The sequence below is a fragment of the Perca flavescens genome, chromosome 4 (genome assembly GCF_004354835.1).
Source record: "Perca flavescens isolate YP-PL-M2 chromosome 4, PFLA_1.0, whole genome shotgun sequence".
NCBI classification, from domain to species: domain Eukaryota; kingdom Metazoa; phylum Chordata; class Actinopteri; order Perciformes; family Percidae; genus Perca; species Perca flavescens.
Genome location: NC_041334.1, coordinates 34,879,466 through 34,904,346, shown reverse-complemented (window position 1 = coordinate 34,904,346; position 24,881 = coordinate 34,879,466). Strand labels below are relative to the sequence as shown.

Genomic DNA, 24,881 nt, shown 5'->3' with positions numbered 1-24,881 from the left:
GAACAATATTTTTTGTGTAGGAATATTACGGTTACACAAACAGGGATTCTAAACGTGCTTTGTGAGGAGCCAGTTTATAAAGAAACTTGAATAATATTTATTGATAAATCAGATATTTTATTGCATTTAATAGCTCCTGGGCACTGCCAAGGTCTTGAGCAAGGCAACCCCCAACTGCTCGGGGCCTGCCCATTGACAGTTGCAGCCCCCTTACTCTGATATCTCCCATTTGTGCATGTAGCCTATAGGTGCTGAGCATGTGAGTGTATTTCAGGCCTGTGTGTAATGTGTGTTCTAACAACAGAGTAAAAACATTGTAATTTCCCTTGTGGGATTAATAAAGTATAAAGTATTATTAATCTCTAAATGGCCAGTAAACAATAGGGATGGATACATCAGGGAGAATAAGAAAGGAATAATTTTCCACTATTGCTGTAGGCTACGTCATACAATAAAACAAACATGTCTGACAAATTCTATGTTGATTTCAACATGACACTTTATTTAGTAGAATGAATGCACAATCTCATACATACAGTATAGGGCAGGCCTATATAGTCTTATTTCACAGGCCTTGTTATAAAGAGAGGAGAGAAAGGGAAAACAGCTGCATTTAAATATTTAAAAAAAAAATAAGAAAAAGAATAATCAAATATTAACACGTCACACTGCTGAATGAAGTGGTTTGAACACACATTACCAATTCCCGCACTGATGAGAAAGAGCTACTTTTATTACATAAATATAATATAGTTTGAATACATTTGCTTAACAGATCAATTTATATAATTAATTTTCAACTGACAGAGTACATTATATGAAAAATACATTTACGACCCCCAGTGCACAGCAGTTTGGTCTTTGATTTCAGGTTTTAACCAGCTGGAAGAAGCTCTATGAAGCTGGATGCTGAGAGGATGTGAACACTTCAGACAGCAGAAGAAAATAGGTAACATTCAACGCTGTGCTACAGTTTGTAACAAAGTAAAAACAATATCACTTATGACAAACGTTAATTACATTCAAATGAGTCTCACAATGGCCAAAGATCAAGTACATTAAATGGGGAAAAAAAATACAAATGTTCTGTCTACACTAAGATACTTTCAGTTTCCTTGAGGATTTCATGTTTTATTCTGATCTTTCTGAAGTTCACATTGCAGAATGCTATTAAGACTCTGGTTGCAAATTAAAAAATATATTATGTAAAATAACTACTCTGATTAAAAAAAAAAAAAGTAAAAGCAATTTTTTTTTAACAACACAAAACTAAGCACATGAAAAATCTGCCAGCATGAATTTTCATTAACAAATATACTGGTATGAGACCTGCTCACACAGTCATTCAAAACTGCCGCAGCCCTATTCTGTTCACACCACCTACCTCATATTTTACAACCAATTAAATAGTGCTCACTTGGGGGCTGAAAATAGTGGGGGAGGTTATTAATTAATTACTTATCATTTGGTTTGTTTAAAAATTACCTTGTTAGTACGGGAATAAAACATCAGCTTGAAACTCATAAGTACAATCAACGCTATATACAGACTAACATTCAGGTAGACCTTCAGTAGATGTCGACAAAACTCACTTATTTTTATGCTCCCAATTATAAACCCTGTCTACTGCCTGTCATTTCTTTTGGTGACAAATTCATAGGGAATTAAGGCTTAAGATGTTCATAAAGTGCTCCATATGACATTCAAATCCTCCACAACTAAATGCAGAAAAAACTGATTTGATATGAGTAAATAATTGTCATACAGTCATGTGCTACTGCCCAACAGTAGATTTCACCCAACAGCCCTCAGGTTTTTTCTCCAAAAACTGGTCTAATTGTTTTGTCAAGGTCAACACAGAGAAAGCTACATGTATTTGCCAGCACTAAGCTGAATCTAGAAAATATACAGAAAAATCACAATATATATGACATCATTCCAAATATCCAAATTTAGTGACATCGTGAACTGCTTTCAGTTTTTGACTAGACTAAGCTAACAAAGGCTTAATGCTAGCATTTCAGATTATTAGAAAGCACTTCAAAGTTTTCCAACCAAGGTTTAGTTTTGATATTAAAACATTTAGGCACTCCCGTCTGCTACACCAGTACACTAGTTCGTGGCCCCTTTTATTTATTAAAATGAAAAATACAAATGGCTGTGAAATTAACGGCAGATGAAGACTGAAGCATGTTTGTTTGCGTTTTATACAGTTTACAAACACACATTCACTGGCATGTATTAATACTTTTCAAATGATGTGAGCTCATATAACATCTTTGTATATCACAAGATTAATGAGCAATAAATTACCTCTTTAATATAGCTGTTCTTTATATCTCAGAAGATACAAAATAGTAATTTAGAGTTGTATATATTCTGTAAAAAAGTATATCTCGGGAGACTTTTCAGGGTTATTAGGAAGGATTTTACTGCTCGTGTTGGACCCGAAATATTGATATATTAAGTACAGCATGACCATATTGTTATTAGATGAGTCAACTCCAGTGCACATCTACATGAGAATACTGGGTTTGAAGTTCATATACTGGTGGGATCAGTTAGAACACGGGGAACTTGCCAAGGCTTTTTCACACTGTACAGCTACAGTTTGTCATATTTTCCAGTCTCTTTCTGCTGAGGTTGCTGTGTTTTGCTTTGCTGTTGAGGTCACATTGTATCAACTTGTGTGTGTACGTGTGTGACTGTGACTGTGTCTGAGTGAATGTGTGTGTGAGGCTACAGTGTTTTTGCTCAGATTATGTAGAGTGTGTGTGTGTGTGTGTGTGTGTGTGTGTGTGTTTCTGCTGCTTCAGACTAGGGTGCCTGGGTCTGCACTGGGTTCCTTTGGGGTCACCTCTTGCATCTGTGGATGAGGAGTCTCCTGATAGAGCGAGAACTCCATCGACCTGTTGGGGAGGCAAGACAAATCAATACAGCACCCCACAAACACCAGGCAGGAAGTGGAGGGTAAAACCACAGTGAGAATACATTTTCATGAAATAAAATGTATGAATCATGGTCAGGGGCTTAGAGAGGGACGAAATTAAGCCTTCTCTCATGGGCCACCTTACAGTAGGTGATCAGCAGACATCCGAGTGCCTGGATGTTGGCATGAGGCAGAGAGCAGCAGATGATGCTGACCACGCAAAATATAAACACAATCAAAAATAAAACAACCACAGCTGTAAAGGTCACAGGATGATAGATGGATTGGCTGCAGAGTGAGAGTAATAGCACCATCTCAAGTGGTAAATACTGTGTGACTGTATTTGCAAACATGCATGTTGGTATTTGTAGTCAAATAAGTATTCTTACAAAATGCCCATTGAGATCAGATAAAATCACATCTCTTTAAGTGACAGTACAGCGTTCTTCCGCTTTGAGTGCAATGTAATTGTGAAACACAAAACAATGTACAATAATGAAAGAAACAGTTCCATTCCTTTAGGCTTGGTTCTTTTTCAATTTTTATGTATAAATTCTAGCTCAAAACACTGTCGATGATCCCCACCAATATACGTACGTACAGGTGTAAAAGAGACAAAGCAATTAGATCAACAAAAAATCATATACTGACCTTCCATGCAGCGGGTGACCATGGAAGCTGGCTGACTGGGGTATCTGAGATCTGTGGAGGTTGGCTGGTTCACCTTGAACAGACTGGGCCTGGTGCACCAGCGGGTGGGGGTGTGATAGACGAGAGATCCCTGCCTCATGGCCCTTTGAGGCAGCAGGAGGATAGCCAAGGGCGTTTCTTAGGTACCAGTCCCTCAGTCCCTCTAGAGCCAAGGCTTTATGTAAGCTTCGCGTTGAGTCTTCTGGGGTTGGGAGAGAGAACTGTGGGGGTCTGCGGCTAAACGAGGGGCCAGACAGCTCGGTCTGGTAGGGGTGCAGGTTGGGGATGGAGGATGTGGTGGTGCCAGAGGCAGGCAGGGGAGACTCGTACGCTGACAGCAGGATGGCATCCTGGGAATGTTGCTGCAAAGGAATAAAGGGTCCACAAGATTTGGTTCTGGTGACTTTGACCCTGCGCAGCTCAGCTTGGGACCCTCGGAGCACCATGGGGCTGTAAGGTGGTGCAGCGCTGGGGAGGTGCACCTGGGAATGGGAAAAGCCATTGGCATGGGGAGGCACCGCCGCAGTGGAGGAGCGAGGGGAGGACATGTCCTGCCAGATCCTGCCTGTGGACTGGTACAGGTGGTGCTGCACTTGCATCCTCTGCTGTTTCCCCCAGATATAGTCCATCAATAGCTCATTGTAGCCTCCACCAGCCCCTCGGTCACCCATGGACAGACGCATTTTGGCCTGGTCCACAGAGCCCTCAACATGTCTCTCGGGGCTGCCCAGGTGAATGTGTCGCAGCTTGCCATCAGTCAGTGTTTCTGAGCTCTTGTAGGGCCCTCCTCTGGGGGGCATCCCGTTTCTGGGAGCAGGATCGTCAGGGAGGCTTGATCTATCCAGCAGGGCCTCGGAGCTGTTACTGCGCCTGGCCCGGGAGCTGTAAGGGCAGCCTCGGCGGTCAGAAGAAGAACCCTCCTGGGCCAGTGGAATCATATAGGGCACATCCAGGCTGCCAGACCACTGCTTCAACACATTACCACCCGACACATCCGACCTAAAGCAGAGATGAGCACAACAACAGCTTACATTAGGAGAGGACTCTGAGCAACTATGGATAAAGAAAAGTGAGCCAAAGCAATTTTAATCAAAACCTTGTAAATGCAATTTATAAAAAAATCACTTAAGAAGGGACACAGTTTGTATGCTTAAAGAGCAAAGGATGAGCTTAAGCCCTTGCTGGTAGCTAAATATGACACTAATCGCTGTTACAACCCTGACTCGGTCTGCATTTAACTAAATCATTAAGCCATTTCCAACCAAACAGTCATCACAGAGGGACAAAGCTGTAGCTGTGCTGCATCAGACAAACAGCAGCACTGTATCTCAGATTACCTGACGTGAACGCTGATTGGAGCAGTTCGGGCCAACAGAGGAGTAGCTGGTACACTTCTCCCTTCAATGTTAGATGCACTTCTGGGTAAAGAGTGAGTTGGGCTGTGAGAAGAAAACACAATACACGGATGTATTTACCATTCATTACCCATTAATGAAAACAATCATGATTATATGCGCCGCACACATATCGTGCCCTATAATATGTACACTCTCAGACACATCAAGTGGACTGCACAGCTTGCGGTATGGGGTTACTTTAAGTGAAAGTACCTAACAGAGCTTGTGACAGAGTTGCGGCGTGTCCTCATCTCATAGTAAATCTCGACTGGCGACAGCTTCCTGCTGATCCTGTGGTCAGGGCTGCCCACGGTGAGCCGGGGCTGAGACAGAGAGCGCTGGTCAGCCGCCACACTGGGAGAAGACTCTTTTGGGAGAAGAAACACAAAGAAATGATCTTTTAATGAAGCCCACTCACTGACGACAAAGATATGATCCCTTCCATTAAAAGCACAACAAGCCAAGTGCTCTATTATGGGTTTACAAATAAAATGTGACTGCATAATCTTATTCAGTGTCTTAACACCAGAAATGGAAATGAGTCTCCCACACACTAAGCGTTACTGATGTATTTTGAATGTGAAAAAGGCTGCAAACACATGAGCTAATTCTACTGCCTACTGCGTCATTATGAATATGGATATACAGTATTCACCAGAGATAGTTCGTTCTGTACTCAATTGACTCACCGTTGTCATGGGATGTTGAATCTGACATGGAGCTTGTACTCTCTGACATGACAGTGTCCTCTGAAAGACAACAAACCATTCAGGTCACAGATGATGCAGCATGACGTTTGATGGACAAGAATGCAAAGCTACGTTTGTTTTTCAAAAGCGTCAAATGTTAATGACAATGCTTGTTTTCTCACTTATACCAGATGTGTCAGACATTTTTTAAAATGGTGTATAGGTATTGTTTTAGGTGTTTTTTTTAAATTGTACCTGTGTGACACCCCCGATGAACTGTCCTCTTGCTATTTGGGATATTTCGGTCTGTTTCTGAGTGTCTGTACAGAGCACCTGTGAAGATGGCTTTCATCTGCTTTCTTTGGGCAGCCTCATCCTGCAGCCAGGGACAGCCATGCCGTGTTAGACCACAAGTACACACAGCGGTACAGCTGCTGCGTAAACACAATTAATATTCAAGGTGTTGACTTACCTCTGCCTTGGTGTTGGTTGCCAGGCCAGCTCTGCGCTGCACCAGTGGGGGTTTCTCTCCTGTCTCCAGGGGAAAAGTATGTGGCAACTTCCCAGTCAGCTCCTGCAGAGGACATTCATTAGCTTCCAGTCACTAAAATCCATCTTCTCACTGGCCTGCGAGGTCCAAAGTGTTACATAAAATGATACCACTTAACAGATTACTTTAAGTCTCAATAAAACCACCCCTTAAATAGTTGACTGAACTGAAATAGATCCCAGAAATAATGTTTCTATTATAATTTACCTCTAAAGCAGAAACAGAATAACTGCAGATGAGTAGTGCCTCAAATTTTTTTACTTCTAACTGAAAACAGTGTAGACAACTTGTGCTCTAACACAAGTTGTCTACACTGAGACAGAGCAGTTAACTAAATACATGCAACTGAAAACGTAGGTATGTTTTAAACAGCTGTTGATGAAACGCTGAGGCAGCTGTGACTACATTAAGATGTGCTGACAAGTTCTCTGGAGCAACCAAGCAAATACTGATATGCAACCAATTTTATATGAGAAAAACCTATTACTGATGGTGGCCAGTTGCATCTACATCCAGAGGTTCAAATTTACCGAACATAAAAAAAAAGAAGCTATAATCTGTAATAGGCTGCTGTCTATTTGGTAAAAACACAATGGGCCCTATTTTAACGATCTGAAACGCAAGTGTGAAACGCAAAACGCAAGTAGCTTTGTGGGCGGATCTCGAGCGCCGTTGCTATTATGCCGGCGGGATAAATGAGTCTTGCGCCCGACGCAAATCTTAAATGGGTTGGTCTGAAGTAGCTAGGTGTGGTTTGGGCGTAACGTGAAAATAACCAATCAGAGCGTCATCTCACATTCCCTTTAAGAGCAGGCGCGCTTGCTCCATGGCGGATTGCTATTATGACGGCGGATTTGCCTGGCGCACGCCAGCGGGAGCTGTCCGGGATTCGGCAAAGTAACAAATGGCCGTCTTGACCGGGTGGCGATGTTGCTGCGGCCTCTAGGGCGCATCTCCTCAAGTCTGGAGAGGATTGCTGCAGCCATGGAGCGTGGGCCTCCAAACGCACCACCTGCTCCTGTTGTGCCCCTTCCTCCTCCCCCCACTCCATCTCCGTCCACCAGCTCCACCAGGAGCGCATCGCGCATTACTCCCGGATCAGATTCCGCCGGAGTGTCCAATCCCACCGTAGTTCAACACTACGTCTCCTTAAGTGCTCTAATATTTCCTCATTTATGTCATCAATACATCCATGATTCATGGAAATGTTGTGTAAAACACAACAAGCCACAAAGAATGCTGCGACTTTTTGAGGACCGCACTGTAAAGTTCCTCCTGATCTATCTAAACACCTGAAGCGCATTTTCATTAATATTTTTCTTTGTAATTATGTATGGTTTGCAAAAATGGGAACTGCTGCGTCCGTTTAGATGAGAGAAGTGTATGCGCGTTGTGCCCACGCTACATTATGGCCAAGCATGCGCCCCTAAAATAGCATCTGAATAACGCGCTACTGACTTTAGACCAGGTTTTTCCTGGTCAGTGGCGGAATTGTTTTCTGAAACTGCAAAATAGCACCAGATAACATTTGCGCCGGAACACGCCTCCTCTTTTCGCTGAACCGCCCCCGGGAGCGCAAACACATTCCCTAATTTACCGACGTGCGTCTGTGGAGGGAAAAGTCCGCCGTGCGTCGGGTGCAAAATAGGAATGATACATGCGTCGGTGTACAAAGGCAATTGCGCTGAGTGCAAGATAGGGCCCAATAAGTGAACAAACTAACAAACTGCTGTCGTCTAAATACTTGAGGTGTATGGAGTGAAAATGTTACAGCCTGAGTCACGTATGTTTCTAAAGTGAAGTGAGAGCTACTCACTGCTTCCAGCAAACAGACTTGTTTGAGCTCCCCCACTCTGGTGTTGAGGAGGGCCTCCAGGGCTTGCTTCCTCTCTTGCAGAGCTGCAATCCTCTCCGCCTGCAGCTTGCTGTCCTGGCAGCCTTGAACATCTACACAGCACAGCACATGTCACACATCTTCAAAAAGAGTTTAAGGCATATTCTAAATATTTTTTTATTGTCCCACAAAAATACCCAAACCAACAATGAATATAGTATAGTCAATGCATCCAAAATGTATCCTAAAGGCCGGGACACACCAGCCAGATGGCCGACCGTCGACAGAAAAGCCAGTCGAGATGATCAGTCGGGTCCCCGAGGTCCAAAAAACTGCCTCGGGACACACTGAGGCAACACCGACTTCAAACACTTAATATGTCTCCATAGCAGAAGGCGGCGCTACTCTGTGTTGTTGCCCAAAAAATGAAAACCGGGCAGCTGATTGGACGAAGGAGTCACATGGATTTGTTTTCTCTGGAAATCCAAAGCCAGACTGTCATGGCGGCCGTTCAGAATACGATCCAGACGGGATCCCCGTCTGGATCGTCCAGACGGACAACGGCACGGGACACACCGAACAGACTCGAGTCACTGACCTCGCCAAACTGTCCCACGGCCGATTATCGGCCCTGTGTGTCCCGGCCTTTATTTACCTTTTTCCCCTCTGTGCTATTGAGCTCTATTGAATAGCTCTAATTATTTAACAACTTCTCAATGAGTCACACTGTTGTGCTGGGTGACATGTTGCTTCATTACCTTGTGGGTCAGCACATACATCGTTTGTGACCTGTTTTCTTCAGTAGGAACCAGCTGGCTTGTGGATGAGAGCCAGAGACAGGGTAGGGAAGTCCGAAAGTTTTGAGACACGGACTAACACGTTGTTGATTTTTGTCTTTTCATGGGATTTGTTGACCATGAGAAAAATATAGTAAAATGATAAGACTTCTCCTTTCACTATTTTAAATATTCTTGTTAAATTAAAATGCAGTGTTATGGTTCATACTGTTTCACAATGATTGCTTTTCAAAGTGTCTAAAGTGTCTGCAGTGCTCTGATAAGATCATCTGACAGCTGTGACAGTTTGTGAACAAAAGGCCTTCACACATACAGCTGTTTTTTCAGCTGGCCGTTACCTTGAGAAAAAAACACTTTTGTTTTCCTTCTGTTCAAACTGTGAGAAAGAAAACACAAGCCAATCCAGGCTTGTTGAGAAATAAACATGCATGTCTCTACACTGTGAGAAGTCATCGGTACTCACCAGGAGCCCCCAAACCCATAGATGTGATCAGATGTCCTTTGACCTCCATGTGATGTAATCCTGGGGACTTTACAACTCTCGCTCCCAGCCACGCTCTCACCTGATGAAAAACAAACAGAGACTTAACTGCTGCTGAGATGTGTCAACAAAATATATTTAAATTTAGGTCTAGATGTTTTCTTCTGGTGAACCTTGCAGTATCAGCCATGTGTTTTCTTGAGGTCTAGAGTCAATGGCTGCATTTCTAGTAGGGCTGCACAATATATTGATTTCTTATCGTCATCGCAATATTAACTATTATTATTATTTTTTGTTAGTTGAAAGAAAATATCAGTAAAAAAAACGGCACTTTAAAATTAAACTGTCATTCTGTTTTGTGTTACCTTTTATGTTTAACTCAATGTTCAATTTGTTCAGTAAAAGAATGTTAGAAATAATTTCCTTTATTTGTTTTAAATTCAACAAGCAATCTGTTGTATTTTCGCAGAATACTGAAAGCAGTAGAAATGCAGAACTGAGTACACTTTAATATTTTTCAATTCATCGCGATATTCATCAGCATTATCGCATATCACCTATTTTCCTCATATCGTGCAGCCCTAATTTCTAGTAAATCAGCAATAGATTAGCAAGGGAGTCTCCTAGATCAGATTACACCAGGTACCATCAGGGGGAGCTACTACACTTCTGTTCAGGTGTCTACTGTAGAGCTGAATCATTGAAAAGGTTAAAAACATTACTAATACAGCTTAAAAATAAAAGAATAGTGGAACAATATTTAGATTTTTCTGCGACAATAAAATATTCATATACATAGATTAATCTTCAGAGACCCAACAAGCTATAAGTCAATCAGTCATGCAGTATGTAGTAAACATCATTTATTCTCAGAATAGCAAAATGTTTACTAAAAGCACTATGAATCCCAGATTTGACATATATACAGCCATATTAATAATATGCATTTAGACAGTTTTATAGAACATTTAGAACATACCAAAAGTTCAACAAAAGTCTGATGATAACTTAACTTGCACCTTAAGGCATTCTAAAAGTGAATAATACTCTAAAATTAGCTCTCAGATACAATTAGCAACCAATTCATTTGCAAAGAGTAGGAAATGAGACAGGATAAGTCCCATTAATAATGTATGGACAGAAACAGAGAGGGAGAAACCTAAAGCCTGAGTGTTTTATGTCTCAACAGCTACTGGTACAAAAGAGAGGGAGCCAGAGGAATAGAGCCAGAAGCAAAGTGATGGAATAAATAACAGAGGCGAGGAATAAATGCAACGTACAGCAGAGTTTCCTCTTTCCTGCTGTCATAAATAGCAAGGTTTACATGATATTCACTTTGTATGGAATTAAGTTTACTATATTTTATAGCTTTTTTTAATATCAGATCATCTGGGGCCGATTTATTGAAAAGCAAAACAATTAAACGGTTGCCTAACATTGAATAAGATCTCATTATAAAAGACAAGAAATGCTCCTTTCACTTGACTGAAGCAAGTGAGCAATGTTCCATGTGCCCTTTTCTCCACATAATAGAGGTTCATTACAAACAAAGCCTCTTCCCTAATGCCCAATAGAGACTTGACATCCAAAAATAGCGATCGCATTTTCTGCCAAAAGCCTCTCACTCAACGCCGCTCACAAATTGCTGCCATAAACAAGCATCTTGCCAGTCGACTAAATCACAAAACGACTTAATTCAACCCATGAAATTTAGACGGAAGGCCTCAAGGGCTGAATCAAAATTACCCATCCAAAGGCTGCTCCTGCCAGCATTACATCTTTCAAAAGTAAACTTTTATCTATCAGTTGCTCTGAGCAGCTGTCTCAAAGCTCACAATTGAACAGCATTTTGCTTTTTGGGGTAAGACATTCTGTTTTCCTCACTCAAACAGCATAAAGTATGAGGCTCACTTTGTGTGAAGACATACTTGAAATACTTGTACAGAGTTTGCGTTGGCTCGTCCTGGAACTGAACTGTTTGTTCCTGTATGTGTGAAAAACCCCCCAGCATACTTGACCTCCCATTGACACGCACACAAATGGCAGAGTTATGACCGCCGCACGGACAAAAGCTCATCACATGAACCGCGTTACACAAAACTGAGCCTGTGATAATTAGATTTTAAATGAATCTAATATACTGAGAAGTACTTTCACCTGGGAATGTACAAGGCAGTGGCATGTCAGTTCTCTGCTGAGCAGTAAACCTACTGAGAGAAGTGGTCAAGAGAAGACAGACAGAGACATTTGGTATTCATCTGCATGGTCGCCGGGCAGCTGGAGCCAAAAGGCTGCCGTGCCTCTAAGGAATGGCTTTGTCCAGCAACCAAAACGTTTGCTTGGAAGCTTGGTGCTATCCTGTACACTCTTTATAAAACTAACAGTCCTTTGTGACTTCTGAGCTCTGTGTTACCTAATGTTTCATTTTTGCTACTAAACTGCCATAATATAATCAATTAACGTGTTATTATTTAACTTTTGAAGAGAGAAAAAAAAACACATTCTTCTTCTCACAAATGAAACGTTATATTCATTAGCAGTAAAACCCAGCTTTTGTGGTCTTCAACACACTCGGGCGTTTTACTGCTACAGCCTTACTTGGTCTGGTATGACCAGTAGCTAATGTTAGCAAACGTATATATTGCTGTGTAAGTGACATATTACTATGTCAGTTTGATGACCTAATAACTCGACGTACTTCTCTATAGGACCAAACACACCTGTGGCATCTAAACCAAACGTATCAGGACGCGCCACTGTTCTATTCCCCAGCGTCAATGCACATCAACTCTCTGGAAAAGTAGCAATTTTATCACATTCAACAAATCCTGACTACTGTACCTTCACCTGCTACTGGCATCAGTTGACGTACACTACCGGTCAAAAGTTTGGGGTCACTTAGAAATTTCCATTCCACTCCATTATAGACAGAATAGAATAACGTTTTTTTTTAACCAGGGCAGCAGCTTTCAGATGACATTATGTGCTTACATAATTGCAAAATGGTTCTCCAATATTTTCTCAGTTAGCCTTTTAAAATGATATCAGATTAGTAAACAGAATGTGCCTTTGGAACATTGGATGTATGTTTGCGGATAATGGGCAATGTAGATATTGCATTGATCAGGGCTCCAGACTAACACTGGTGCGCCTAACTTTTTTTATTTAGGTGCACCAGCACAAAATTTAGGTGCACCCAAATTTTTCCTTGCGTTGCCGTTAACGCTGAATGGCGATACACGATACAATACACGATATATATATAAATATATAACACAATATATACCAAAATTGGTCGCACTCTAGAGCCCTGTTAAAGATCAGCCACTTCTTTCTACAACAGTTGAGAACCCTTTTGCAATTATGTAAGCATATAATGTAATCTGAAAACTGCTGCCCTGGTTAAAAAAACAATTCAACTGATCTCAGCTGGTATTCTGTCTGTAATGGAGTGGAATGGAAATGTCTAAGTGACCCCAAACTTTTGACCGGTAATGTATGTAAAATAATGTGACACTCCACAAAACAGCCAGTGTGTTTTAGCGTTTACCACTATCCCTTAATTGCCTATTGTTAAGCAAAAGTAATAATGGCTAAATTAAAGCAGAAAAAGGTGCCAACTATAGAATTAGAATTGACAGAAAGTAAATAAAAATACAAAGAAAAGAAAGAAACCTCTGCAAAGAGAGCTTAGCACCAATTATACATCAAGGCACTCCAGGGTTACCGCAAACTCAAATCTCCCTTCAAGACAAGTATGAATCAATCAACTGCAAAAGCCTCTAACCACTACTGGGTCTAACAAAAAATACACCTGAGAGTGTGTCAGTCAGCGGTCTCACTGGTTGAAGTCAAGCACTAACTGCTTAAACATCTGGTGTACAGATGTGTGCAGAGGTACAGGTACAACAACATGAGACCGCATCACATTCCAGAGAGGAGCCTGCGGGAGAGATGGCGGGACAATGAAGTTTCAGATAAACAAAGTCTCAGAGAGCAGCATCAAAGCCGGGATCAGAGGAGATACGAGTACGAGAATTATGAACGCAACACGATCATCAAACACATGTTGACTTTGCATGTGTAGGAGGATGAGGGACGGGCTCTGGGTGGTGGTATAGATAGCACTGTGCGAGCCACGTTGATTAAAACATGAGCTGTGCGATGAGAGTGAGCTGCCCCTGTGCAGCGGGCATCACACGAATGCAAATCAGCAACGAGTTTAATATTCAAGTCGGGCTAAACACTGAAGCCTGTAAGGTAGGTCCCATCCTACCGTATCCACGCAAGGAACTGTACTGATCTCGCTTCATCTTAGAAGTCATACATATTAGATCACAACATCCATAGCAAAGCTAGATGCCTACAGGCAACAGTTTAATATCCAGTTTTCTCATCCCTTGATAAACACGGTACCTCCCAGCCCTTTAAGAGATTCACTCTCACTGCTGTCAGCTTTTATCTGGCCCAAGAGTCCCAGGAAACTAGCTACTGCTGTCAACATAATTTATATAACAGATATATTCATGACTTACAGTACAGCATGTCTTCATATGTAACAACAGATGCTTCTGCAACAACCTCATATCTGTTGGAACCGACAAAGGGATGCGCAATGTGTTTCTAAGTGTCTTTCAACAGGCAATATGGAACAGCTGGGACGTAAACAAGCAGCTGAAATATCACCTTCAGCCCTCTGGACAGGTGAGGCTGGAAGCCTCCATGTTGACTGTTGGTGTTGACACAGCTGCTGCCGTTATGAACTTACACATGCAACTAGAGCAGGGTTACAACTATGTTTCTGAGGAGTCCAAACTAGGCCAACAGTGTTGCAGACTGTGTAGCTTTAAAATATCAATATTAAATCTTGCCACTTTGGCTCTCACAAGGATTTCAATGGCGTGCCAGGACAACACTGCTGTACCTCGCTCTGTTTATTTGTAAGAGAACAGATCTGCACGCTCTCCCTGCATTCAACATCCGAGTCCGAGGATGTTACATGCCCGTTGCGGAGTTGTAATGATGAGGATGAGGAATAGAAATGTCAACATCTAAATGTTTTTAACCTCAAGGAAAACAAGGGAGACGCGATTCAGGTTTCGGTATGATAAAGAGATCAGTCGGGGTTTAGACATACAGCTGATTCAGAGCAGAGGATTTACTGAACTACCTCCACCTGACCAACCCCAACCAAAGAACTGTAGCAGGCTTACCCCCTACCCCCTACACTAATATGATCTCTTCTCGTGCTCTATATATCCATGAAATACTGATTAATAACACGCAGGGCAGCTTAGCTCGGACTGACCAATCGTGTGGCTCACCAGTTCTCCTCCCTGGACCTTGACGCTTACCTTTGCACGTTTGACACAGCTACCGCGGGGGAAACAAAGCAATCCTGGTGATCGCTATCCACCTGGATTCTGCTAAACTGAGGTAGGGGGAGCAATAAAGAAAGGAATGCGGCTCTAACATTGGAGGGGATTATTCCTATGCATTTTGCCTTTTGCTCTGTAACACCTGGAAGGATTTCTGTACATATTCCAGAGTTGTTTTTATGCTCCACTGTGGCTGTAATCCAACTTGTTTGGTTTTGGAGGGAGTGCGGGGCTGATGGTGTGCACCCACAGCCATACACTTGCATCCATTACTACACATGCATAACAGGCTGATACTTTTGTGCATTTGATCCTCATGACTTAAGAAATGTGGGTGAATTCGCTCTCTTATCCGCTAAAGAGAGCACTACTGCTCTGGTGTATTTCCAACACTTGATAGGATCTGGGATTTGATTCCCTGAGCTCACACACTAAGCACTAAGACACTTTAGAAGAGGCCAAAAGCATATTTTAATTTTAAATCCATGCAAATGTAAAAGGGTTTGCTGAAAGGTTCTGGATCCAGATCTCACTCACACACACACACAGACACACAGATGCTCAAATCATGTCAGTCAATGTCTTAATTGACTAAGGGCATCATAAAAGGAGCTGTGTCACCTTGGTGTAACAAAATGGCAAAAGAATTGTGTTTGCACCAAACTGGGTCAAAGTCCAATTCCATGGTGTTTGATTGAATTGTAACACTCACAGTAGCGTGAAACCCACATGGAGTGTGCTCTACAGAAATGTAGAGTGCCATGCTACCAATTTGAAGATAACAAGCAAATGGCGAGGTGAGAAAACAAACACCAACATGTGTCAAAATCCCCCTGAACAAGACACCAAGCACGAACTGTCTTATAGCTTCCCCTGCAAGAAAACAGCTAAATCAAACATCTTTGCAAATGCCCCAACGGCCAAATAACTCAAAGCCCCATGCAAATGCACAAGAAGCCCAAAAATAAGAACAATCAGCACTTTCAAAAATGCTCGGCAGCAAAGTGGAAAATCCTCTTCTGAAAACAGAGAGGTGTTTCCCAGGTACACCAAGAGGCAGACCATAGCTGTGAATTACCCTGAAGGCGCTGACTGACCCACACAACACATTTGGGATTTTGTTTGTTTTTGCAGATCCAGACAGACATCCTTGTTCAGGAATCTGTTAATAACAGGGCTTAACGCCGCTGCATGAGAAATATGAAATATGTAGACACAGCAGCGTGCACTTCTGCCTATTTTTGTTCCATAACAATGCAGTAACAGGGAGAAGTTTCGGTGTAATTCCCAAAAAAGCATGACACAGATTTGTACTCCTGTAAAGCTGCCCATTTGAATTCACGCAGACGCTGTTGCAATCGCAGCATTTTCCTGCCTTTTAATGAACATGCTACACACACACACAAACATGCATGTTCTTCATGTTTTTCCAGGCGCTGGAATAAAGCACCAGCACACATGAAAGAGACATATTGGATTTCATTTCATACAGCCCTTGCGGTTTTTCTTTTTTTACTTCCAGGCGTGTTATTTTAGCTCAGCGTGGAAAGCATAAAGCATGTGTTCCCCCACATTAAGCCATGGCTACTGAGGCTTAAGCCATCCTGCATCTGCATAGTCGTTGCAGACGGCAGCATCGGCTGATAATGATAACACACTGGACTAATTCATGGAAACAATAGGCTAACATATCACAGGTGTGTCACTGACTGACACGATGACAACCCCGGTTTTACGTTAAGGTGATGCACGTTTAAACAATAAATAAAATCGTCTTGTAGCTTATAGTCTATTATGGAGGCCAAGCTATTATTAGTATTTATTTATTTTTAATAGAGAACATCCTATAGGCTGTGTTGACGGTTATTCATTAATACGCCCAGTTAGGATGAGAAGGACATTTTGGAGCAGAATCCCCCTCTTACCAGAGAGCATGACCGATTCCTTCGGAGGTCTCCATGGTCCTCTGTAGCAAAACAAAGCCGAGAAAAATCATTCCTGCCTGAGACCGCAGGACAAAATGCTCCCCGGAAGAACCCTTGTTTAATTTAACGTGTGGTCATTCGTGATACACGAACAAAATAGATAAAAAGCCCCTCGTTCATCATCATGGTGGCTCTCGTATCAATTGTAATTCACCAGCAGTCTATCGCGACCTCCGCTGTGTCGGAGCCCTGCGCATCTCAGCAGAGCTGCTTTCAGAACGAAGAAAAGGTTTCCCTTCTGCACCGGATGAAAAACGTCTACTTCACACAGACCCACTGACTCAACACTGTCACGGCAACGATGCCCCTCCCAGGTGGAACATGCCTTCAATGTGCGCCACTTAATCCTGGTCATACAAATGTTGTTATCCAGTTGTTGCATATAGGCACGCGCACAATGACGCTGAATAGAAAAAAAGAAGAAGAAAAAATAGGCTACTGTGTGTGTGTGTGTGTGTGTGTGTGCGTTCTTGTTTAATTATATTCGTGGGGTCCAAAAACAGGGAGTCCAGTACACTTGTTACATTACATGTCATTTAGCTGACGCTTTTATCCAAAGCGACTTACAATTGCTATATATGTCAGAGGTCACATGCCTCCGGAGCGACTAGGTGTTAAGTGTCTTGCTCAGGTTGCATTGGTTGATGTATCGCAGTGGGAATCGAACTGCACCATCACCACCACCATTCATGGGGTCCCGACAGCTTTGTGGGGCCAAAATGCTGGACACCACAAGTTTAAAGGGCTGTTTGAGGGTTAAGACTTGGTTTTAGGATTAGGGATAGAATTAGGTTATGGTTAAGGTGAGGGTAAGGGTTAAGGTTAGGCATTTAGTTGTGATGGTTAAAGTTAGGGTAAGGGGCTAGAGAATGCCTTATGTCAATGACGGGTCCCCACAAAGATAGTGCCACAAATCTGTGTGTGTGTGTGTGTGTGTGTGTGTGTGTGTGTGTGTGTTGGGAGCGGTCCTTCTCCCTACATATCAAATTATTCTAGGAAGACAAGACAAGGCCTATTTGTAGCTACTATTTCTGGATTGAGACAAATCCAAAGGCATCAAGTCCAAAAATTGTGAAAATTTGCTAGCTGGGTAATGTTGCCAAATGTACAGAAATGTTGATTAATGTGCATTGTCATAAATAAACACATTTAAAAACAACTGAAAACACATTTTTACAACTCTATAGTCTCGCATTTCCAGACCTATCTCCACAGCATGTTACCCATGACTGCAATCATACACAATATTATGGAGGGTAGGCCTATATTTATTCATAATTCAAATTTAAAGTCCAAAGAGAAAACGAAGCAAGATCAAATCAAAAATATTATTTTACTACGCTACTAGGAAAAATCATGCCATAATTGAATTTAAAAAAGAAAAAGGAAACTGAAAAAGCAAAGTTGAAGTGTAAAATGATAATTTGAAAATGTAAAGTGCAATGTAAAAAGTCAAATTTAAAATGCAAAGCTTAGGCAATTGCCCTTTGACATTTTAAGATTCACCTTTTCCATTTGGATTTAACATTTAGCTTTTCCATTTGTACTTGACAGATGTCAAAAGCATATGTAAATGAGGAGGCGTGGCCCAAAGGCTGGTGGGAGGGTCTGAAACAAAAGGGGTGCAGAGGCACCTTATGGACAGCAGGGGGAGATGACTGCTGAGTAGCACACTGAGTTGAGGAGCATCTGGCTGCAGCTTCTACCAGGCTGGCTGCAGCCTCTTGTTTGACTTTAGTTGATAGAAACTGATGATGTAGGCTAAACACAAACGACATTTCATGCAACAACAGTGAAGTTTTCATGTAGTTGGGCCCGTGTACTTTTTCGTTCATTTGATTTCCGATTTTGAAACGATATCCAAATTTAAAAAATGGGTAATTTTTAACCTTGTTAATATTGATGACTGTGTTCAAACGGAAAACCAGCCATATCTCAGGAAATAAACTTGTCCATAATTCCATTGAGAGACTTCCAGCTGACAGCGGGGTCGGTGAAAATTGTAAAAAAGCAATCCATTCTAAAATCTAGATCGGGAGTTTACCGTAGTAGCAGCAACCAACAACTGGAACTTTTTTCAATTTCCGTCTGCTATTTCACCACTAAATTCACTTCGGAGACTTTTTTATGCGAGAAATCAACTGTGTAGAGTTTGAATATGGGCCGTTTTACAAAAATTGCACATTTTCTCCGATGTTGTCGGACTTGAGAAGCTCCAGTGTGACGTGACAGCCAGCTGGCGGAAGCCGGGATCGCTTCCCTGCCGGCCGGCCAGCGATGCTCAAAGACCCCGCTGTCAGCTGGAAGTCTCTCAATATAAACATGGACAATTTATATGGCTCGTTTTCCATTTGAACACAGTCATCAATATTAACAAGGTTTAAAATGACCCATTTTTCAAATTTGGATATTGTTTCAAAATCGGAAATCAAATGAACAAACAAGTACACGGCCCCCAATTACAGTAACTACATGAAAACTGTTGTTGCATGGATTGTCGTTTGTGTTTAGCCTACATCATCAGTTTCTATCATCTAAAGTGAAACAAGAGGCTGCAGCCAGCCTGGTAGAAGCTGCAGCCAGATGCTCCTCAACTCAGTGTGCTACTCAACGTAGCATTTTCCGTGTCTTCTCCACACTTTGACCTTATGATCCAACTGCTGTAGGCAGAATCTGGACTCATCACTGAACATAACGTTCCTGTGTCAAGTGACAAGTGTCAATAGCAACAACAAAATAACCTGTTTGGCATTGGCAGAGAAGATTTGGCAAATTTTTCATGGGCGCTACCCACATACTCAGCACTGTTGCTCATCCCACAAATGCATGTTCCTTACAAATGGGGCACCATTTGAAAGGGAACTAAACAGGCTTTCCAATGGTATAAGATGTATTGCCAAAAAAGCATTGTTACCACAGAGAAATAATCCACCAAACACAAATGTCCTTACTTTTTGTGCTAAGTTTATATATAAAACATTAGGCTTCCGGTTTCCGTCAGTTCATTATTTTTTCTCAAGATGTTTCAGAAATAGGTCCATCCGATATATTTGATATATATTATAAAAAGCCAAGACAAGTTTATTTGCACACTGAAAAACAAAGTTTCTTTCAATTCGTTAAGGTTTTAATTCAAATACTAAATGACAATAGCTTTTTTAAAGAAATATTAACTGATCCCAAACATTTCATTTCAAGAATGTCATTGCGTTACTGCATAAACATCCCAATGGAGAGGGGGGTGGGAGAAAAAATATAATTCCTATACAATTTACCCAACCAATAATCATACTGTTCAAAAACAGAAATGGAAAGGCATCTTAACAAATAAAAAATGTCATCTATAAAGATGAGTTTTGGCTACACCAGCAGTTTCATTTAAAGATATCATTTTGGGAAATACATTCTACAAAGCATTATACTAAAAGGAAGCACTCTGATCTCAGTATTGTTAAATTTGACCATATTCCAGATGTTGAATCTGCCAATAAAATTATAATACCATCTGCTGTCTCATTGAGTGCAAAAACATCTGCCACAGTCTAAAAATGATGATGAATGTGGAAAAGACTGATCGGTTTCTGCTAATATAATATTGTCCACGGGAGAAATTAGGGCTGGTAAGAAGCAAATAATAGAAGGTCTACAATAGTCTGGGTAAGTTCAGAAAATTACATCACTTTACTGTAACCTTTAAACAAGGAAAAGACTAACCTTTATGCCATATTAAAATATCCAAAATCAAAGACGATATCTAGTTTCATATCACGATATCGATATATTGATATTTTGCCCAGCCCTATGAAGAATATTTACTAAGCAGTGAACCATCACCTTATCGTGGTGGAGAGGTTTGTGTGTCTCTGTGAACCTGAGGGCTGTGTTGTCTGGAGCTTTGTGCTCCTGGTAGGGTCTCCCAAGGCAAAGTGGTCTCAGGTGAGGGGCCAGACAAAGAATGGTTCAAAAACCCCAATGAAGAAGCAAGGTAGAGATGGAGTGACCCTGCCGGAGGAAGCCCGGGGCCCCCGTCTGGAGCCAGGCCCAGGCGGGCGGGCTCGTCGGCGAGCGCCTGGTGGCGGGTTTGCCACGGAGCCCGGCGGGCACAGCCCGAACAAGCTACGTGGCTCCCATCTCTCCAGCCCATGGGCCCACCACCTGTGGGAGGAACCGTTGGGGTCGGGTGCGATGCCACATGGGTGGCAGTGAAGGTCAGGGGCCTCGGCGGACCAGACCCGGGCGGCAGGCGCTGGCTCTGGGGACGTGGAACGTCACCTCTCTGTGGGGGAAGGAGCCGAACTGGTGCGGGAGGTGGAGCGCTACGGTTAGATCTGGTGGGGCTTACCTCTACGCACAGTCTCGGTTCTGGAACCATACTCCTGGATAGGGGTTGGACTCTTTTCTTCTCCGGAGTTGCCCAGGGTGTGAGGCGCCGGGCGGGTGTGGGGATACTCACAAGCCCCGGCTGAGCGCCGCTGTGTTGGAGTTTACCCGGTGGGCGAGAGGGTCGCCTCCCTCGCCTGCGGGTTGTGGGGGAAAACTCTGACTGTTGTTTGTGCATATGCACCAAACAGGAGTTCGGAGTATTCGGCCTTCTTGGAGACCTTGACTGGAGTCCTGCATGGGGCTCCAGTGGGGACTCCATTGTTCTGCTGGGGGACTTCAACGCACACGTGGGCAATGATGGAGACACCTGGAGGGCGTGATTGGGAGGAACGGCCTCCCTGATCTAAACCAGAGTGGTTGTTTGTTGTTGGACTTCTGTGCTAGTCATGGATTGTCTATAACGAACACCATGTTCGAACATAGGGATGCTCATAAGTGTACCTGGTACCAGAGCACCCTAGGCCGAAGGTCAATGATCGATTTCATAATCGTTTCATCTGATCTGAGGCCGTATGTTTTGGACACTCGGGTGAAGAGAGGGGCAGAGCTGTCAACCGATCACCATCTGGTGGTGAGTTGGGTCAGGGGTGGGGGAAGACTCTGGACAGACCTGGTAAGCCCAAACGTGTAGTGCGGGTAAATTGGGAACGTCTGGAGGAGGCCCCTGTCCGACAGACTTTCAACTCACACCTCCGGGCGGAGCTTTTCGTGCATCCCTGTGGAGGCTGGGGGCATTGAACCCGAGTGGACAATGTTCAAAGTTTCCATTGCTGAAGCTGCGGCGAGGAGCTGTGGTCTTAGGATCTTAGGTGCCTCAAGGGGCGGTAACCCACGAACACCGTGGTGGACACCAGTGGTCAGGGAAGCCGTCCGACTGAAGAAGGAGTCCTTCCGGGATATGTTATCTCGGAGGACTCCGGAGGCAGTTGCAGGGTACCGAAGGGCCCGAAGGGCTGCAGCCTCTGCCGTGAAAAGAGGCAAAGCAGCGGGTGTGGGAGAAGTTTGGAGAAGACATGGAGAAGGACTTTCGGTCGGCACCAAAGTGTTTCTGGAAAACTGTTCGCCACCTCAGGAGGGGGAAGGGGAACCATCCAAGCTGTGTACAGTAAGGATGGGACACTGTTGACCTCCACTGAGGAGGTAATAGGGCGGTGGAGGGAGCACTTTGAGGAACTCCTGAATCCGACTAATCGCCCTCTATGTTAGAGGCAGAGCTGGAGGATAACGGGGGATTGTCGTCGATTTCCCAGGCGGAAGTCACTGATGTGGTCAAACAACTACACAGTGGCAAAGCCCGGGGATTGATGAGATCCGTCCAGAAATGCTCAAGGCTCTGGGTGTGGAGGGGTTGTCCTGGTTGACACGCCTCTTCAACATTGCGTGGAAGTCTGGGACGGTGCCAAAGGAGTGGCAGACTGGGGTGGTGGTTCCTCTTTTTAAAAGGGGGACCAGAGGGTGTGTGCCAATTATAGGGGTATCACACTTCTCAGCCTCCCTGGTAAAGTCTACTCCAAGGTGCTGGAAAGGAGGGTTCGACCGATAGTCGAACCTCGGGTTGAGGAGGAACAATGCGGATTCCGTCCTGGTCGTGGAACAACGGACCAGCTCTTCACTCGCAAGGATCCTGGAGGGAGCCTGGGAGTATGCCCAACCGGTCTACATGTGTTTTGTGGATTTGGAGAAGGCGTATGACCGGGTCCCCGGGAGATACTGTGGGAGGTGCTGCGGGAGTATGGGGTGAGGGGGTCTCTACTCAGGGCCATCCAATCTCTGTATGACCAAAGTGAGAGCTGTGTCCGGGTTCTCGGTAGTAAGTCGGACTCGTTTCAGGTGAGGGTTGGCCTCCGCCAGGGCTGCGCTTTGTCACCAATCCTGTTTGTAATATTTATGGACAGGATATCGAGGCGTGGTCGGGGTGGGGAGGGGTGCAGTTTGGTGGGCTGGGGATCTCATCGCTGCTCTTTGCAGATGATGTGGTCCTGATGGCATCATCGGCCTGCGACCTTCAGCACTCACTGGATCGGTTCGCAACCCGAGTGTGAAGCGGTTGGGATGAGGATCAGCACCTCTAAATCGGAGGCCATGGTTCTCAGCAGGAAACCGATGGAATGCCTTCTCCAGGTAGGGAATGAGTCCTTACCCCAAGTGAAGGAGTTCAAGTACCTTGGGGTTTTGTTCGCGAGTGAGGGGACAATGGAGCGGGAGATTGGTCGGAGAATCGGGCGCAGCGGGTGCGGTATTGCATTCAATCTATCGCACCGTTGTGACGAAAAGAGAGCTGAGCCAGAAGGCAAAGCTCTCGATCTACCGGTCAGTTTTCGTTCCTACCCTCACCTATGGTCATGAAGGCTGGGTCATGACCGAAAGAACGAGATCCAGGGTACAAGCGGCGAAATGGGTTTCCTCAGGAGGGTGGCTGGCGTCTCCCTTAGAGATAGGGTGAGAAGCTCAGTCATCCGTGAGGAGCTCGGAGTAGAGCCGCTGCTCCTTTGCGTCGAAGGGAGCCAGTTGAGGTGGTTCGGGCATCTGGTAAGGATGCCCCCTGGGCGCCTCCCTAGGGAGGTGTTCCAGGCACGTCCAGCTGGGAGGAGGCCTCGGGAAGACCCAGGACTAGGTGGAGGGATTATATCTCCAACCTGGCCTGGGAACGCCTCGATCCCCAGTCGGAGCTGGTTAATGTTGCTCGGGAAAGGGAAGTTTGGGGTCCCCTGCTGGAGCTGCTCCCCCCGCGACCCGACACCGGATAAGCGGACGAAGATGGATGGATGGATGGATGTTACAGATAAATTTAATTTGGGAGTTGTAAAACGTTCATTAGTTTTTAAATCTGACAACAGAATAGCTTTACTGCATTGCTTTTAAAACACTATGTAACTTTAAGCGCAAGCTGTAGTTCCAATAAGACAACCTGTAGGAGGACCAAAGTGGGAAAAGTTACAGTGTTGCTTTAAAAAGCTGACAGTGATAATCTGAAAAAAAGATATCAAGTTGATCAAAAGTATTACAAATATATCACATAAACTAAATGACTGCTGAAGTATTCAACTCATGTCGAGTCAATACCCTCGGCCAGGTTATTCGGGGAGTAGGCCTGTAGTAATTGTTAAAGATAACGGATGTCTCAACTCCAGGACAATAACACTGTTTTTAATAGGACCATAGAACCTTCATTCAACTTGGCTTCAGTCTCTCACATCTTCTAGCAATCACTACCTCAGATGTGTGAGGTGCTTCCTAATAGTGGCGTTCTCTCTTTGCCTCGCTGACATGAAGCTGCAACTGTTAAAGCAACAGTCTGAATGCGGTCTCCCAACCAAAGTCATGTAGGTCATCACGACTGACCTTTATGCTCAATGAGATATTTGGAATCTTGAAAATATTCTAGTATCCTTCTGATTGGTGCTTTTCAGTAGTTTTGTTGTGGATATGTTAAGACTTGTTTAATTCGTTTAAAAACAAATTGTATTCCCCTCTAATGATTCAGGTTCGAGTGAAGAAGGTGAATATTTAGGCCCTCACTCAGTGTTTTATATTGGTTTTATTTTTGGTCAATTTGAAGACATTTATATTCCACCTTTTGCTTCTTATTTATTTATTTATTTATTTATTTACACCCAACTGAGGTTCAAATAGAAAAGCATAAGTGCACATGGCGATGAATACATTTTTATAAACACTGCCAGTATAGCACGGGAAAAAAAGTGTTATTGAACGTGTTGCTCAATTGAGCAACACGTTCAATAACACTTGTTTTGGGGTGAATATAAC

At 43.5% G+C, this 24,881-nt stretch overlaps 2 protein-coding genes across 10 annotated transcripts in view; both read right to left on the bottom strand.

Moving 5' to 3' along the window:
• Positions 1-481: 481 nt before the first annotated feature.
• Positions 482-17,075, bottom strand: ccdc120b (coiled-coil domain containing 120b). Its single transcript, XM_028576017.1, has 10 exons — positions 16,671-17,075; positions 9,350-9,449; positions 8,072-8,202; positions 6,178-6,279; positions 5,961-6,081; positions 5,706-5,765; positions 5,230-5,383; positions 4,957-5,058; positions 3,581-4,618; positions 482-2,909 (listed from the first exon to the last, which is right to left on the bottom strand). The coding sequence occupies exons 2-10, from the start codon at positions 9,396-9,398 to the stop codon at positions 2,813-2,815; spliced, it is 1,854 nt and encodes a 617-aa protein (XP_028431818.1). The 5' UTR covers positions 9,399-9,449; positions 16,671-17,075; the 3' UTR covers positions 482-2,812.
• A 7,606-nt stretch (positions 17,076-24,681) lies between these two features.
• mbd1b (methyl-CpG binding domain protein 1b) overlaps positions 24,682-24,881 on the bottom strand; it is a 21,502-nt gene continuing 21,302 nt past the window's right edge. For all 9 annotated transcript variants that reach the window (XM_028575744.1, XM_028575748.1, XM_028575749.1 and 6 more), the window contains one exon: positions 24,682-24,881. This exon is cut by the window's right edge and continues 1,123 nt beyond it. The gene's annotated coding sequence lies outside the window, so the exon portion shown is untranslated.